The following is a 15,601-nucleotide window of genomic DNA, read 5'->3' as shown; positions in this document are numbered from 1 at the left end:
GCGCCCGAAGGGCGCGCGCTGTGGCGACACCGTTGGCGTCGGCCCGCTGCTGCCCGAGCTCGGCGTGCCCGGGCTCGCGGGGCTGCCGGGCGTGCTGAAGCTGGTCGGCTCGTAGGATGTGGGCGAGGGGCAGACGTCCGTCATGACGCCTGCGGGGATGTAGGTCGGACTCGTCGGCGAGTGCGGCGACGGGTCGAGGATGAGCGGGGACGCATCTGTGCCTTCGGACGTGTTGCTGCGCGACATGGGCGCCGAGGCGCATACCCTACTTCCAGCGCGGTCCGCGCGGTGCTGCAGCTGGAACGGGAGCACATTCTGGGCCCACTGCTCGTACTGCACCGCCGCTTGGTCGAAGACGCGGTGCGAGTTCGAGTTCTCCCCGTCCTTGTGCGAGAGGTCGTGGAAGGCGTGCAGCAGGTCCAGGTGGTCGATCACTGATGTCAGTGGGGAGATCTATAGATAGCAACTGTGAATGCCGGGTATGCCGCACTCTGCCGCTTGCGCCGCACCGAGAGCCGCCGAGTGGTGACTGTCTACCTGACATGCAACGCTTCGTAGAATGCACCACCGGCTCTGTTAACGGCTGCTCGGCCGCCGGCACTGACGGCCACCGCCGATGACTCAGGCAGTCGAACTGGACAGCAACAGTCGCGGCTGGGGGCAGTGCAAGCAGCAATGACACCCCTCCAATACAGCTCCTCGCTACCAATGCGCGCATGAGAACCAGTTTCCAGGTCCAGAAGGCACTACTAGGAGCGTTACTCACCGTCCTGGACCGATACGAGCGGTTTGACGAGATACTTTCCAATCTGCATGCGGTCGGGGAGATGAGTGACCGGGTTGTACTCGCTCTCAGGCATGTCGAGCACGCTCGGCGTGCGTTTCCGCAGCGACCCGAACGTGAGCCGGGGCAGGGTTGGTTTCCGCATGACAGCTGGGTCGCCGGAGCGTTACGGAGGCGGCGGCGGTAGATATTCGCGTGCCGTGATAAAGGCTGGGAAGGGCGCCCCTGTTGTCGTTGTCGCGCGACCAGGGCTGCTCCACGGAGGAGACAGAGCTGCGAGGGGAACGCACTCGGATCGAGGCGTTATGCAGCGCCTTGAGAAGAGTGTGACGCCGTCGCGTCGCGAAGATCTGCGCCGGGGCTCGGTCGCTGCGTCGGTCGCTGAGGACGGTGGTTCGCGTGATCTGGGCCAGAAACTTTCACTCTTCTGGACTCGGTGGCCGGTGGCGTCGACGAATTCGCTGCAGCAATGTCGAGCTCGGTCTGCTGCTATTTCTGTGACTTTCCTTATCGCAGATCAAACGTGCGATATCGTCGCTCGTAGTTATGCAAGATCGTGTTCGTGACAAGAAGGAAGAGCAAAGCACGAAGAAGCAACAGAACCGTACAGGTAAATCGAAGCGATGAGCAATGTCCCCACCCCACCCAAGCCTAATGTCTGACCAAATCTGGCGGCGCTCTGCGTGCGGGGAAGGTTAGTCAGTGACGGCTCCGGAGGTCTCGGCTCGCTTGCAGCGCAACCAGCGCAGCGCATCCCCCGCAAGCAATCTGCGTCCGGACTCCGAGCCGGGCAGCTGGTCGTTGGCCGGTGACTGGCTGTGGCTGCCGAGGGAGCCGGGGCGGTTACGTCGTCCCTCATCCTGGGTTATGGCCGCATTTGTCCGCGCGTCCGCGGGCGTTTGGATTTCATCACCTTTGCGCTCTGTTTACAGCTGCATTGCTGCAACCAATCATGCCTGATAGTCGTCATACTGGGCGTCATGCATGCTTTATCTCGTTCTCACGATGCATGCTTGTTCATTCGTGAAGAAGAGGAAGACAGTCCGCCTCGGAGCCATGTTCCTCCACTCGAGTGAGACGTCACCTGCCGTGCCTGGAAGTCACCGGCCCGTTCTACGGCCACCAGACCTCCACTGGCCAAGTTCACCTGTCCGTGCTGCCCCCCCACAGGCTACAGGAATCGTACATACAAGCTTCGGATCACACAGATCCCCTATGCACAGACTTGCACAGACTGTGTGCTTCTTGAGTTGGGCCCTCTCTGGGAAGCAAACTGCATCCCAAATGAGAAAGGACATGAGAATGGCTGGAGCCGATTAAGGCTCTGGCAGTCGATAACGCTGCCGATGGCAGAGAAAGCGGAGCACCGCAACGCCACTGTCTAATCGGCCATGTCTGGACAGAGATCTGTCCGTGGCTCAAGCCTCCAGAGATCCAGATACCAGAGATGACTGATGGTTGACTAATGCATACAAACAGAATTCCTTGTACAACAGATCGGACGACGACGGTCCAAGTAGTGTGACTAAGCGTTCAGAGCCGCTAGCAGCCGCTTGCGCTCCTCGCGCTCCTTTTTGTCTTTCTGCGCCCACTTCACCTTGCTCTTCGCCGCATGTTGATGCTCGCCCTTCTCACGACCGGCCCGCCGCTGCGCACGTCGGATTTCGGCGTGTGTGTGTGTGACCTTCTTGTCGGCTTTGCCGCTGCCTAGTCCCCTGCGGTCGAGCTTCAGGGCAGTCGCGACGGGCTCCGTCCGCCCAGGACCTGATGGTCGTCCCTCCTCGTCTTCCAGAGCTGCGAGCTCCAGCTCATCATTGGCGGAAAGCGCCTCGAGCGACGCTCGTGAATCTGGAGATCGTGATCTGGAGCGCCCGGATCCCTCAGGTGTCAAGGTGCGGGGTCGATTGCTGCCCGGGGAAGGGTCTTGCGGTCGACCAAGGCCGCCCCCGCCCCAACCCAGATTCGACAACCGAGCGTACCCCACATTGTCGGGCCCGATGGCGTATGACGGTCGAGGGGGTGGTCGCGTCGATGCACTGGCGATGTTAAGCATTCCTCCTATAGAAGAGGAGCTCTTCGGCGCCGGCGGCGCCGAGTCTGGCGCCGCAGCATGCTTCTTGGCAAGGGCACGCCGAATGAACCACTCCGATGCGGGAATGCGCAGCGGTGCAGGAGAAGCGCGAGCTGCGGGTGTGGACAAACCTGAGTGCGATGCTGATGAAGTCACAGCAGGCTGCGAGTTACCCTCAGCTGAGAGACCGTGCGTGATTGAGGCCAAGGGTGGGGGCGACAGCAAGGGCTTTGTGTCCGGCTTGACGTCGATGACAGAGTCCCCCAATGGAGCTGAGGAGGGTGCGGCAGGCAGAAAATCAGGCGCGTCGGGCTCTTCTTTCACTTCTACCTCAGGAGGACAACCCTTCGAGGTGGCCCTGGTTGCGAGATTCCGGTACCAATTGGCCAAGTCACTGCCTGGCATCTTCCCTTTCTCTTGAATTGCAGTGGTCTTTGGGTCTTGATCGCACTTGATCTCGACGTCAACCCCAAATCCTTCCTCTTCACCTTGCTCGAACCCTGTTTTGACGACGTCAGGCCGCACAAACACGGGCGGAGGCTTGTGCGAAAGAGTTGAGGCATGTCCCGTGTTCCAAGCCTTCCACTCTTCCCACGATGAGTAACTCTGCGGGACGCGGACGGAGGCACCCCGTGAAGGTCGTGGTCGACTGTTGGCTTCATCGAAATCATCGCCACCAGAATATGGGCTCGACTGAATGACGACAGGTTCGGGGAAGAAGCCAAGGCCTCTGCGACGCGAAGGTCCTACGGTGGGTGGGTCGTCGGCATCGTCGCGTGGCTCCATGCTACGCTAGGCAAGACGCCGTATCGAGTGGAGGAGGCAGAAGCGATGCGGTGGCAAAGAAGGAGATGGTGAATGTCGAAGGGTTAGATGACAACTGAGGCGATTACGATGTTGCTGGATGTGAAGAAAGGGATTGATTGCCCTGGACTACAGTAGGGTCAGTATTAACGGAAGCAGATTGCGGTTAAGGTGGATCGTGGCTGATTTCAAGTGTATCCAACCTGAGGCCCAGCTGACCGATGCTGGAGGATGACATATGACACAGGACTCGGTCCGAAGCATAGTGGGTTTCGAGGACGATTCAAGTTTGAGGTGCGCTCCAGCCGCGCTTATCTCTGGGCGTTACAGAATAAGCTCTGTGACATCGCTGTCCAGGACTCCAGGCCCACATTGCAGGATCCAAGTTGCAGGAAACCTCGTGCCCAAGACGCTGTTTGCTGCGTTGCCAAGTGTGCCAGGCTCCGTGCGCTGTGCTCCGAGTCGATCTGGCTGACCGCCAACCCGTCACTGCGACGTAAGAGTCGAGCAACGTTGCAGGGTCAGATTGGACAAGGAGCAATAGAGGTTGTGCGGTCATGTTCTCTCTCCCCTCACCGTCCGTCCCCGCTATAGCCGCTTCCCACCTCCCCGGATCCCCCAGAAAGTCAGAATGCAAACCCTTCCCCCGCACACGACGCCGCAACGACACACGACGCACGATCGCACTCCCTCCTCTCGTGCCGCTCGCAGCCGTACCTTATTCTCCGCCCGATCCCATCTTCCTCCATCTCCACGCCTCAGAGCGTGAGTGCGCCCAGACTCACCCAGGCATCCGTGCTTCACCTCTCTCGGCATCCTCCCACACCCTAGACCAATACTTAACCACCCTCCAACATGACCCTTCCCCCAATCTCTCTCCCACCCATTTCCTTCTCTTCTCTCCACCTCACACTCTCTCCTCGTCATACCTGACGATGGGCGCGGTCTTCTCCGCCCCGTGTCGCCGTCGCCGCAGAGCGGCTCCGGTCGTCATCTCGCACCCGAAACCTCTGTCTCGCTCTCCCTCCGGCATGTCCTACATGAGTTCACCCTCAGCGTCATTCGTGTACCGCTCCCGTCGCCGGTCAAAGGGATCTCGTCCGACGTCGCAAGTCTCCGTCATATTCGACGACAGTACGAACAACAGCTCGAACACTGCGACTTCGTCGCCGAGACACTCCAAGGACAGCAATCACACGCTGGCCTCGGTCTCCGATATCGACCGCGAGCTGGGCTCGCAGGAACAGCTGTCGGAGAAGACCCAGGGCAACCTTCGCAAGAGCCCGAGTGCGAACTCACTGGCGTCTTCGCTTGCTTCTCAGCGAGCAAACCGATCGACGCTCCCCGACGTCCCGGAGGAGACGGCACACACCGACACGCCAGTCTCTGTCACGACAGACGTCACGTCTCCCGCTGAGACCGGTGCGCGGGCCGCTCCTCACAGCATTGTACCTTCCTCGAACTCTTCCGCGATCCCGACTGTGCAAGCATCGCACTCGCCTACATACCATAGGGTCGGCACTTTCCGCAAGCGCGCCCGCTCGACGCGGCCGCCTACGGCTTCCACCTACACGCATACCTCTATCCACTCCATTATCGACTCCCCGCCATCCAAGCAGTCGGAGCAAGCCCAGTCTGGTTGGCGCCAATTCGCAGCGCAGAACATGGCATCGCGGTATGCAAGGCCGCACGTTGCATCGCACCCGGAGCAGAGAAGCCTCGACTCCTCGCACATCTACATCTCGCCGCCCAGCAGGCTGCGCGAGGCTTCGACCCTGGCTAGGAAGCGCACCCGCGAACGACCGAACCACCTCCGCAAGGTCAGACGTGTCGAGGGCTATGACTGGATTCGGCCCGAAGACCTGGACGGCTTCGAGAGTGCAGAAGGCTTCTCAACCAAGTCAACTCAGTCCCTCGAAGTGTCCCCATCGCAATCGCATGCCCCAATGACGACTACATTGTGCGTATGAGAACTGAAGATCCCCTCCCTGCAATCTCCCTGCAATGAAATTGTCAAGCTCAAGCTGCGCGTTCACTTTGTTGTACCGGAAAAACAAAAAGTGAAAACAAATCTGGAAACCACACTACACGTACATACCACATCGCCTTCGTCCATCACATCCTTCAAAGGTCACGAATGGCAACAAGCGCGACCCGGCGAGGCTCTGCACCCTGCATTCGCAACGCACGATGAGCCTGTTTAACCTTCGACGCCCTGCGACCGGAAACACAAGGACATCTGGACATTGTTTACAATCCTCCAAGCCATCATCTCAACTGTATGTATCTCCCACTATCTCAAACCCTCTGCCGCCACCGCTACACAGTATCATCAGAACTATAGGTTGTCACCACCCTCCCACTCCCACCAACAACATGCATCTCTTAACCTTGGAAACGATTTAAGCTTGCTTTGGTCGCAAAGGGTCAAAAGAACGATCAACTTTCTTTCTGTGACAGCGAATGCCGTGCCTCTCCTGCTCTCGACATCATTAAACAGTGCCTGGCCTTTCTGACTCTGATTGATTCATTGAGCAGTGCATGAGTAATAATTGTCGAGGCGGGCAACAGATCTCCTGTGTGCTGAGAAAGGTGTGTAAGATTGCGAGTTTGACCGCATTGAATGGTTGCCCGTCACATCAGGAGGCTGGCGACGAGCAAAACATTGATGGCCACCGTTGTCGTTCCCACAATTGTAACGATGACATGAAGTGCAGATGGCTTATCTCCACCGGCGGTGCGAGAAGCAACAGCGTGACACTTCTCTGACGTCTCAACGAGTCGTCAGTTACGAGAAGCGTCGCATCGAACAGCCGTAGGCGCTGCAGCGGAGTTTCAACTTGGCACGCAGAGACAACGTCGTTCCCCAACGTACCCATGACATGGGTGCCGAACACTTTGGTTCGACCTCTGGGTCCAGGGTCGTACCAGAAACCTTATCGACGCTGCGCACACTTGGCACGTTCTCTCGTCATACAAGCTCATGTGCAGGCGTGCCCACTGTTCACATACCTTAGTGCACCGCATATATGAACGCTTCGCTGCCGTTGTCATGGCAAATCGCCCGCACTAACCCTCCGCTGGAAGCACAATCTGCGCTGAAGCTCGGCATCAGGAACATCCCACTCCGCACCCTCGGTGAGGGTTGACACGATCGCAGCAGCTAAGCACAACGTTGAACCAAGCCGTTCTGTACTAAACTCTGCAACTCTCCGCTCGAAGCCGAATGGCGCAAAGCCGGTGGTCTCTCATTGCTGGAGGAAATGTACCGCCGGCCCCGAAATGTCGACCACCACAACGCAGATCAGTCAATGTGCGCCACGATGGAGCTCCACAGCACGTGATCCGGGGCTGAAGAATGACGTGTAGCCATTGAGTGTCTCATTTCGATTGTATGTGCCTGGCAGTGGGCGTTATCAAAGCGTCGGACGCTGGGCGAGCTGCGACTGGGCAGACGCCTAGCCGCTCGATGCCTGTGCATGGCGCGCCTGCACCAGTGCTGGGGCAACCCCACTCCAGAGCTCCCAATCTCCGTCTCACCGTCCTTCTCGTCCTCACCACACTTCCCCTTCGCCGACCAACTTCTGCACCCCACGTTCCTTCAATCGGCACAGGAGGTGACTGGAGTCTTGCGTTTGACCTCCCCTTCTTGTCGATTCGCATTCATCTACCCCACACACGCGACCGCAACCCGCGACCGATTGCTCCGTTCACCCTGCGCATTCGTCACCACACTCTCTCACTTCTAAGTGGGCAGCACCATTGAGCCCTCGGTATCCGATTGTTCGACAGCCCCGACAGCCCCGCTTCACCAGGACCCTGTGCATCTGTCTATACGCTTCCCCTAGCGCCGCTGCAAGGTCCCTACGATGTCGTACAACCACTACCTTCCGCAGAAGGTCGATCTCACCCCCAAGCGCCATCATGGTTTCCAGGTCGTCCTTTTCTTCCTAGGATGGCTCCTGCCGCCTCTTGGTGAGTTACTGGAGAACAGCGCTCCTGCGACGGGGCTGTGTAGTTGCGGCACAGCTTGCCGGAGCGTTCGACCACGCCGGCTCTTGCCGCGCCACCCTGTGCGGCAGCCCTCTCATACCGACAAGGCTCAGCGGGGCACTTTTCCGATCACACAGAGCTTCAATACTGACAGCGCCAGCCGTCGCCGTGCGTTTCGGAATCGGGAGGGACTTCTTCATCAACGTGGGTACCATCACAGGACACCATTGCAACTCGGAGCTGGGTGCAGCTGAGACCTGGAACAATGACGGCGTCGTGTCGGCGTGTGGATCGTGATCTGCTCCTTTATCGGGCCGTTTACGCACCTCACCCACGCGACACACAATTGGTTCACATGCTGACTTCTCAGATCATCTTGACGCTGTGTGGCTACATCCCCGGACACGGTCACAACTTCTACATCCAGAACATCCGTAACAAGTGAGTACAACGCTGGCGAATGGTGTCTAGTCTCCAGCTGACGACAGCTCGAACAAGGCGCGCACGCCCAAGTGGGCTATCCGTTACGGCCTTGTGAACAACGCCGAGCGGGAGCGCAAGGCGCGCAAGAGCCAGTGGGCGAAGCGCTACGACGAGCGGCTCCCGGAGTCTACGTTCGTCGGGCAGGAGCTCGCCGAGGGCGAGGAGGGCCCGAACTATGTCCCGACTGTTCCTGGCCAGCAGAAGCGCCGTCCTTCTGAGGGTCTCTGGGACCGCGAGGACGAGATCTACTACAACGAGGGTGAGTCGACGATGGGATTCAGCTCACGTGCTGGATGATTGTAGCTAACGATCCAGACGAGGCGCCGAACCAGAGCAACTGGCACTACCCCATGAACTTCGAGGGCACCGTTGGCGACGGCCGCAGCCGCCGCAACCGCCTGAACCGGACTGCCTCTCGCGGCAGCGACCGCTGGGAGCGCACGCGGACCGCGCGTGCAGACACCGCCTCGTCCCTCCCAAGGCTGCCACGGACGATGATGTGCCCGTCTGGGGCAAGGACTATGGCCGTCAGCGCCGATCATCGCGCGGCAGCGGAGGCAGTGGCGGCAATGGTGGTCGCAAGAACGACCCCGACGCCGTCTTCAACCACGAGTTCTAAGCGCACCGGCGCGCCGCACCCTCTAACTAACACGCTCTGACGTGAGCCACAGCTGACGGCGAACGGAGAGGACACACCCGTGCCCCGACCGAGGACTGACTGTGGCGAAGACAGTTCGGGGGACACGGGCGAGTGAGGCGATAAAGAGGTATATCGCCAGACCGTCAATTTCCAGTCGATTCATCATATCCACAGCCACTGTACATTAATTGATATTCCCATTACCGCAAGTATTTTAGTATCGTTAGGGCCTGCACGTATGCATTGGTGATCTCAGCATGTCTGGCGGCACATTATGCGACGGAGAAGCGACAAGCAAGCGTCGCATGAAACGGTGTCGAGATGACGAAAGGAGGTGAGGGGATAGCGAATAGGCACCTCGGACATGGATGGCGCTTGGGCGTGGGTGACAGTGCACAGTGCGCCACCGTGTTGCGAGTGGCCGAGTGTCCCTTGCCAGGCGCGGCGTGCGCCCGTTCCCAGGATTAAGCCCCGCAGCGGGCTGCTCCCGAAGCCTTCTCATGCTATTGACGCGTTGTGACACGCAGCGGAGGGGCAAACACAGACGCGACAGGTTCATATGCATCGTGACGAAACGTTCTCGCCCTTGCAGACGGGGTGCTCTGTTATTTTTGCCAGCTAGATCTTGTATATCCGGTGTTGACTGGGATTGGGCGGCGAGTGGCCAAAGTCATCGTGAACCGACGATCAATTCCTCGCTTGGCTGGCTTTTCGTACACACCGAGCAGAGAGAGCACCTAGTCACTCTGCAACGTCTGTAAACTTCCTCCGTCTTCATCACTCTTGTTCATACACCATCCCCTCACGTCTCCTCCTTGCGTTTTGCAGTTCACTACCGGCAACAATACACGACCCCCTTCCGCCCCTTTGCAACAACTCCCTTTCAAACGATCGACACACCGCCCAATTCGATTCGATTCGACCCTGCCGCACTCCATCCTCCCCCTTCCCCTCGTCCCGCCGGCGCTTTCGTCGGCATTGGTCCGATCGCCTATCGACCTTAACCTTGCTTCCAACAACTCACCCTCGTGACATATCATTCCATCTTACCATTCATCACCCATTTCAACAACGTTCACCATAGGCGAAAACGACGACGCCTCGGCCGCGACCCCGACCATGCCTACGGCCATCAGCCCTCCTGCCTCTCCGGCGCCGCCTTCGACCTCACCCATCAAGGCCGTCCTCCCCCGCCGCGCCAAGGCTGTTGCTGCCGCTGATGGCATCGCCGCCGCCCTTCCCTCTGCCCGACCGCAGAGTGCGACCACCATCCCCGCGACGACGGCAAGCCTGACCACCGGCTCCACCGCCGCGAGCTCCGAGGTCCCTAGCCCGGCTGAACTGGAGAGTGGGGGTGGCCCATCAAACACCTCTGCTTCCGGGTCTGGCGAGGCGCGTGATGCGGGACCAGGCGAGCTCAGGCCAAGTGGCAATAGCGACCTGGCTGTTCCCAACGTGCGATTGTCACCCGCCTCGGTTGCTGCCGGCAGTAACACGCCGGCTAGTGGAGCCGGATCACAACACGCTGCTAGCGCTGTGCCGACGCCCGTTGGAGACGATGCAGCCGGCACCGCTACGTCGACGACTGCTTCTGGCCGCGTGACGCCAGCGACCACCCACGGCGCGAGCATGCTGGCGCAGGCGGCTAGAAGAGGAATGGTCGAGGAGGACAAGGACGAGCATCCTCTGTCGGACCGGAAACTGGCCGAACGGTAAGTCCACACACGCGTTCTACACACTTCTGTGTTATCATTGCGTAATGCACTTGTGTGCTAGTCGTGCTAACTGAATGCAGGGGGTACCACACTATCCACGCGATGAACCACCTCTTCCACGTCCCGGACCGATGGCGCCTACTTCGACCCCTGGGACAGGGAGCGTACGGCCTCGTCGTTTCCGTTCAGGACACGGTTTCCGGAGAGCCGGTCGCCATCAAGTGCATCACGCGAGTGTTCGACAAGCCCATCCTCGCCCGCAGGGCGCTGCGTGAGATCACGCTGCTGAGACACTTTGGAGAACACGAGAACCTGACGGGTCTGATTGATCTGGACAATGTTTGGGACGGGTACAACGAGATTTATCTCTACATGGAACCCATGGAGGCGGATCTGCACCAGATCGTGCGAAGTGGCCAGCCTTTGAGCAACCTGCACATCCAGTTCTTCCTGTACCAGCTCCTCCGCGGCGTCAAGTACATCCACTCGGCAAACGTGATCCACCGCGACCTGAAGCCGGGCAATCTTCTCGTCAACAGCGACTGCGAGCTGAAGATTTGCGACTTTGGACTCGCACGAGGGTACCAGCCCGTGACGGGCGAGGCTCCCCAGAACGAGGAGCTCAGGATGACCGAGTGTGAGTACGACTTACACGCATGTTTGCTTCGCAGCACTGCGCAGTGCCTGCGGTTCCGTGGGACAGACTGCTCCCGTCTGAGAAACAAGACATTGACTGTTCACAGATGTTGCAACCCGCTGGTACCGTGCGCCCGAGATCATGCTGTCCAACAAGCGGTACACGTCGGCGATTGATGTCTGGTCGATTGGGTGCATCCTCGGCGAGCTTCTCGGTCTCAAGCCGCTCTTCAAGGGCAAGGATTACGTGGACCAGCTCAACCTCATCTTGAACGTGCTTGGCACCCCGGACGACGAGACACTGCAGCGCATGTCGTCCGAGAAGGCGCGCATGTACATGGCCACCCTGCCCCACAGCGAGAAGCGTGACCTCGCCGAGGTGCTTCCGGGCGCCGATCCTGCCGCCCTCGACCTCCTCGCCCAACTGCTGTCCTTTGACCCTTCAAAACGTATCGACGTGGTGCAGGCGCTGGAGCACCCGTACGTCGGCGCTTACCACGACCCATCCGACGAGCCGACGTGCGAGCCCTTTAACCAGTGGGAGCAGGTCGAGGGTCTTGAGACGACCGAGGAGCTCAAGGCCGCTCTCACAAAGGAGATCATCGAGTACCGGGCCGAGGTCCGAGGCATGGCCGAGCAGGACATGCTTGACGAGCTCGAGCAGCAGCGGCAGCAGCAGAGCCAGCACCTCGCCGTCCAGCCGTCGGCTGACGTCAACATGTCCCAGGGCAAGCGTGTGGCTGACGAGGACCTGTACGTCGACGCCGCCAAGCGGCAAGTGGTTGAGGATTCGGACGACGAGGACTCGCCTGTCGTCATCAAGTCCAAGCTGGGTCTCGCGGCGCAGGCGGGACGGTCACCGCGCATCGGCGGACGGAAACGGCTCGAGTCGGATGCGTCCGTGCGTTCCGTGGCGTCGGTCGCATCGGCCGTGTCTTCCTCCTCGGGCGCCTCTGTTGTTCCGGGCTCGCAAATCGTCGCCGGGCCGCGGCATAGGCGCTCCTCGTCGCGGTCCTCGGTTCGCCGCTCGATGAGCCTGTTCGGCACGGTCGGCGGCATGGCCGCGCTGGCCATGACGGCCGCCACGCCCAAGAAGGAGGAGGAGGACACGGCGTCCGAGGGCATCTACTCGTCCATGGTCGAGCGGCGCAACCGCGCCGCCAGCAATACGACCGTGGACTCGCTGCGCCCCCTGATCCGGCATCTGAGCACGACGTCGCTCGCGGATCTCGGCATCAAGAGTCCCGATGCGCTGACGGATGACGAGCCGCTGATCCGGCACTCGCCGCATCACTCGCCGCGGCCGAGTGGGCTCAGGAGAGGACGGTCCCGCAGCAAGTTTGAGGTCGGCGAGCCGGAGAGCGCATAGCGAGCGAGGCGAGTGAAGCGAGCGTGAGCGAGCAGATCGTGCACAGCCCGTGGATGAGAGGGCAGCCGAGGAAGAGAGCAGCAAGAAGTCACATGTAACGACAGCAAGACACCACGAAACCAACCACAAGCATAGCATTCAGCAGTAAATCCACCACGAGCCACGAGTCTTGAGCAGTCCTTATTTCCAATACAACACTAGATGAGCAGCATTCCCAGCATCCTATGCATTCAGGACCTTTCGTGCATGCCCATCGGCTCTTATGAGGCACTGCTGACTTGTCACGGTAGCTCACAGTAGGCAATTGACGAACTCAGAGGTGAGCTCTGTGCGACCGCGGGAGACATTGGAACTAGCAAAGCTCTGCTCCAATCTCGAATCCCGGCCTGTGCGAGTCGTGCATGGCTCGTGTGTGTGCGTGTGCGGAATGCTTGCTGGCGTGTGTAAAGGGATTGTGTGGCAGTCGGCCGCCAGAGAGGTGTCCGTGAGAAAGCGTGGATCTAGGAAAGGCGTCCTCCGAGCTCGCATGTCCAGAAAGAAGTCGTAACGTAGCCATCCCCGCATACATATGAGGGAGGCACTTTCGCCATGGGATTCGTCACTTTACACTTCACACTTCACTTGTAACCACATGTTGCTCACTGGTCAAGCCTCGTGGCCTCGTGTTCTGCACAACCCAAATGTTGAAGACGCAGGATACGTACATGCAGCTGCTCATGCGTGCATGCGGCGGACTCCCGGCCCACATGGGGCGGTAGGGGAGAAAACCCTCAACTTGCCACAGTCGTGCTAGCTTCACGTCCCGCCATTCGTGCTTAGGAATGATCGCGACGGGAGTGACCGTGGGAGACGTTGAAACTAGCGAGGCCTTCCTCCGAGCTCGATTCCTGGGAGTCCAGGCCGGTGCGAGCAGAGTGCGTGTTGTGTGTACGCGAGCACGACGCGTGTGTGGTACCAGAACTCCTTACTTTATCTCTGGGGCTTGGGAGTGGCACTTGTCCATCAATAATTCGCACTACAGCACGCTCGCTGAGCTGTTTTACGCAGTGCGCCCCCCTTCAGCGTTCGCACGCTAGCGGTTCGTATTACGCTCACAGAAGGCTGATAGCACGCGCTTGATTACTCGAACCTCGCGAGGGCGGTCATCGCCACATATTGATTCCGGCGACCAGCCAGCTGCGCCTCAAACAACGACCTCGTGAGCGCGGGCGGCGCTAGCAACGACCTCCGCCTTCACCATGCTCCTAACTCAACTGCCATCCCAACAACGCACGTTCAGTCCCCTTCTCCTCTCATATCACTCTCCAGCTCGCCTGCATGCTAGCGAGGACGAAAAAGATGACCTCTGGCGGGGTCGAACCGCCGACCTTATGCGTAAATCTGTCAAGATGTTAAGCATACGCTCTAACCAACTGAGCTAAGTGGCCTGAGCTGTGTGCGGCTTCTCCTGCAGAGTTGCAAACGGCTCGCTGGTCGTTCGAACTGTTGGAAATCACGTGATTTTGTGCCAGTCTTACGATGCCTCGAGGCCTCGTTGCAGCCTTATTCTCATTTCTATTGTCCTCAACTCTCGCTTACTCAGCTCATTTCTCGGCGCAGTGGCAAGCACTCGGCGCAGCCCTATTGTTCTATAGCAGCCTGTAGATATATAAACGGCTCTCTGAGCGTGCAATGAATCACCATCTCCAATCAGTTCTACTACGCTCAGCCTGCCAGATCATCGATCCAGCGGCATCACGAGCCTAAGTTCCCAACATCGAACGAGAAACGGATTTGTCGGCCCCTGTGAAGAGAGATCTGAGAGAAGCTGAGGCGGTTGTGTGAGACTTGGGCCGATGAGTAAGGATTTGCCAAGCCCAGTAGCTAATTCGTGCTGTGGTACAATCGCACCTTCCCGTTCGAGGCCGCTGTTGCGAGATGCCGTCTCGACGTTATGCTGCACTTCATTTCATTACTCCACGCTACTTATCTACGGTGATGGCATCCGGTCCAGAGGCTGTGGGGCCGTTTACCAGCACTCGGCCACGTTGCCGTTCTTGTTACAGTTCCCGCCGATGGCCCAGTTCTCGTACCCGCCGTCTCCGTGGTTCGTCATACGGCCCCAGCCCTCGAAGATGATCGTATTGAAGTACTCGGTCCTGGGGCCTTCTCGAACCTCGAACTCATACTGGTTCACGAGGTGCGACACCTCCCAGTCGAACTTGCCGTGGTTGGCGTGGTGGACGAAGACGTTCTTGCCTGGGTTCTCTGCCATGGCCTTGTCCAACCACTGCTCGACCTTTGCCCCGCGGCTCGCGGAGACGGGCGAGGCGCCGAGGTACAGGAGGCCGAGGACGAGGAAGAGCTGCTTGCCGAACATTGTGGGAGTTACTTCTGTCAACGCTGGGCTACCGGTGAAGACTTACATTTGAGGGGTGTGAGGTGGAAGGGGGGCGAGTTGCGAAAGTGGGAAGACGACAGGAAGTCGGAGAGCTTGCTGATGTCGACTTCTGGACGCGAAAGCGCTTCTTATATACCTTGCAGAGTGACCAAGACTCTCGCACGAGAGTGAAGCTACCACCAGTACCACCAATACCACCAGCATTCAAGACCGAGCTCCGGCACAATGTCCAAGGAGAGCGACCCCAACGAGCCCGCCTCGGGACGAGTGTCAACCCCAGTAACGCCCAAGAGGAGAGGTTCGACCCCCGTCGCGAGGGGTGTCAGAGCCGGACTCGTGGGCCGAGTCTCAACGCATAACAGCGGTGTGTCTGCAGTGGATGCAGGCCGCCACTCTGCCACAAACCATGCCAAGACGCATGTTCCGGCGGGAGCTGCCGTCCAAGCTGCGCAGGCCGCGACGTGACCTCGGCGGCCTGGTCAGAGCCTAGTTTGCTGGGCTGGGAAGATTGTCACCAAGTCCAATGTACTACGTCCCTGTATGCAGTGCAGTCTGATTCCGGGTCCCGTGCCCAGAGTCCGGGAATCCACACCGGGGCATCATCTGACCCAGTTGTCATCGTTACGCACCGCGATAGAGAGTCAGACTCGGATGCATGTTTTACGCTTGTCACTCTTTGTCGGCTGGGACGGAGCCGGACCATCACCCGGGAAGGGAAGCCGGAGG

The 15,601-nt window shown here is 59.3% G+C and overlaps 6 protein-coding genes and 1 non-coding gene across 7 annotated transcripts; 4 read left to right on the top strand and 3 right to left on the bottom strand.

Moving 5' to 3' along the window:
• Positions 1 to 2,309: 2,309 nt before the first annotated feature.
• A1Q1_00971 (uncharacterized protein) lies at positions 2,310 to 3,641 on the bottom strand (the record flags this gene model as incomplete). The annotated part of the gene is made up of 1 exon (XM_014325594.1): positions 2,310 to 3,641. The coding sequence occupies one exon, from the start codon at positions 3,639 to 3,641 to the stop codon at positions 2,310 to 2,312; it is 1,332 nt and encodes a 443-aa protein (XP_014181069.1).
• A 1,058-nt stretch (positions 3,642 to 4,699) lies between these two features.
• On the top strand, positions 4,700 to 5,629 carry A1Q1_00970 (uncharacterized protein; the record flags this gene model as incomplete). The annotated part of the gene is made up of 1 exon (XM_014325593.1): positions 4,700 to 5,629. One exon carries the CDS (start codon positions 4,700 to 4,702, stop codon positions 5,627 to 5,629), a length of 930 nt encoding a protein of 309 aa, XP_014181068.1.
• A 1,899-nt stretch (positions 5,630 to 7,528) lies between these two features.
• Positions 7,529 to 8,754, top strand: A1Q1_00969 (uncharacterized protein; the record flags this gene model as incomplete). The annotated part of the gene is made up of 5 exons (XM_014325592.1): positions 7,529 to 7,634; positions 7,678 to 7,856; positions 8,023 to 8,093; positions 8,141 to 8,394; positions 8,456 to 8,754. The coding sequence occupies 5 exons, from the start codon at positions 7,529 to 7,531 to the stop codon at positions 8,752 to 8,754; spliced, it is 909 nt and encodes a 302-aa protein (XP_014181067.1).
• A 1,140-nt stretch (positions 8,755 to 9,894) lies between these two features.
• Positions 9,895 to 12,495, top strand: A1Q1_00968 (MAP kinase; the record flags this gene model as incomplete). Its single annotated transcript, XM_014325591.1, has 3 exons — positions 9,895 to 10,487; positions 10,571 to 11,127; positions 11,234 to 12,495. 3 exons carry the CDS (start codon positions 9,895 to 9,897, stop codon positions 12,493 to 12,495), a joined length of 2,412 nt encoding a protein of 803 aa, XP_014181066.1.
• Positions 12,496 to 13,834: 1,339 nt separating this feature from the next.
• On the bottom strand, positions 13,835 to 13,922 carry A1Q1_t166. Its single transcript has one exon. It is a non-coding gene; the product is annotated as a tRNA-Val (tRNA).
• Positions 13,923 to 14,503: 581 nt separating this feature from the next.
• On the bottom strand, positions 14,504 to 14,854 carry A1Q1_00967 (uncharacterized protein; the record flags this gene model as incomplete). The annotated part of the gene is made up of 1 exon (XM_014325590.1): positions 14,504 to 14,854. The coding sequence occupies one exon, from the start codon at positions 14,852 to 14,854 to the stop codon at positions 14,504 to 14,506; it is 351 nt and encodes a 116-aa protein (XP_014181065.1).
• A 246-nt stretch (positions 14,855 to 15,100) lies between these two features.
• On the top strand, positions 15,101 to 15,340 carry A1Q1_00966 (uncharacterized protein; the record flags this gene model as incomplete). The annotated part of the gene is made up of 1 exon (XM_014325589.1): positions 15,101 to 15,340. One exon carries the CDS (start codon positions 15,101 to 15,103, stop codon positions 15,338 to 15,340), a length of 240 nt encoding a protein of 79 aa, XP_014181064.1.
• Positions 15,341 to 15,601: the final 261 nt, after the last annotated feature.

The sequence above is a fragment of the Trichosporon asahii genome, assembly GCF_000293215.1.
Source record: "Trichosporon asahii var. asahii CBS 2479 unplaced genomic scaffold scaffold00038, whole genome shotgun sequence".
In the NCBI taxonomy this organism is placed as follows: Eukaryota; Fungi; Basidiomycota; class Tremellomycetes; order Trichosporonales; family Trichosporonaceae; genus Trichosporon; species Trichosporon asahii.
The sequence above is the reverse complement of the archived record's forward strand: the minus strand, read 5'-3'. Positions and strand labels throughout refer to the sequence as shown.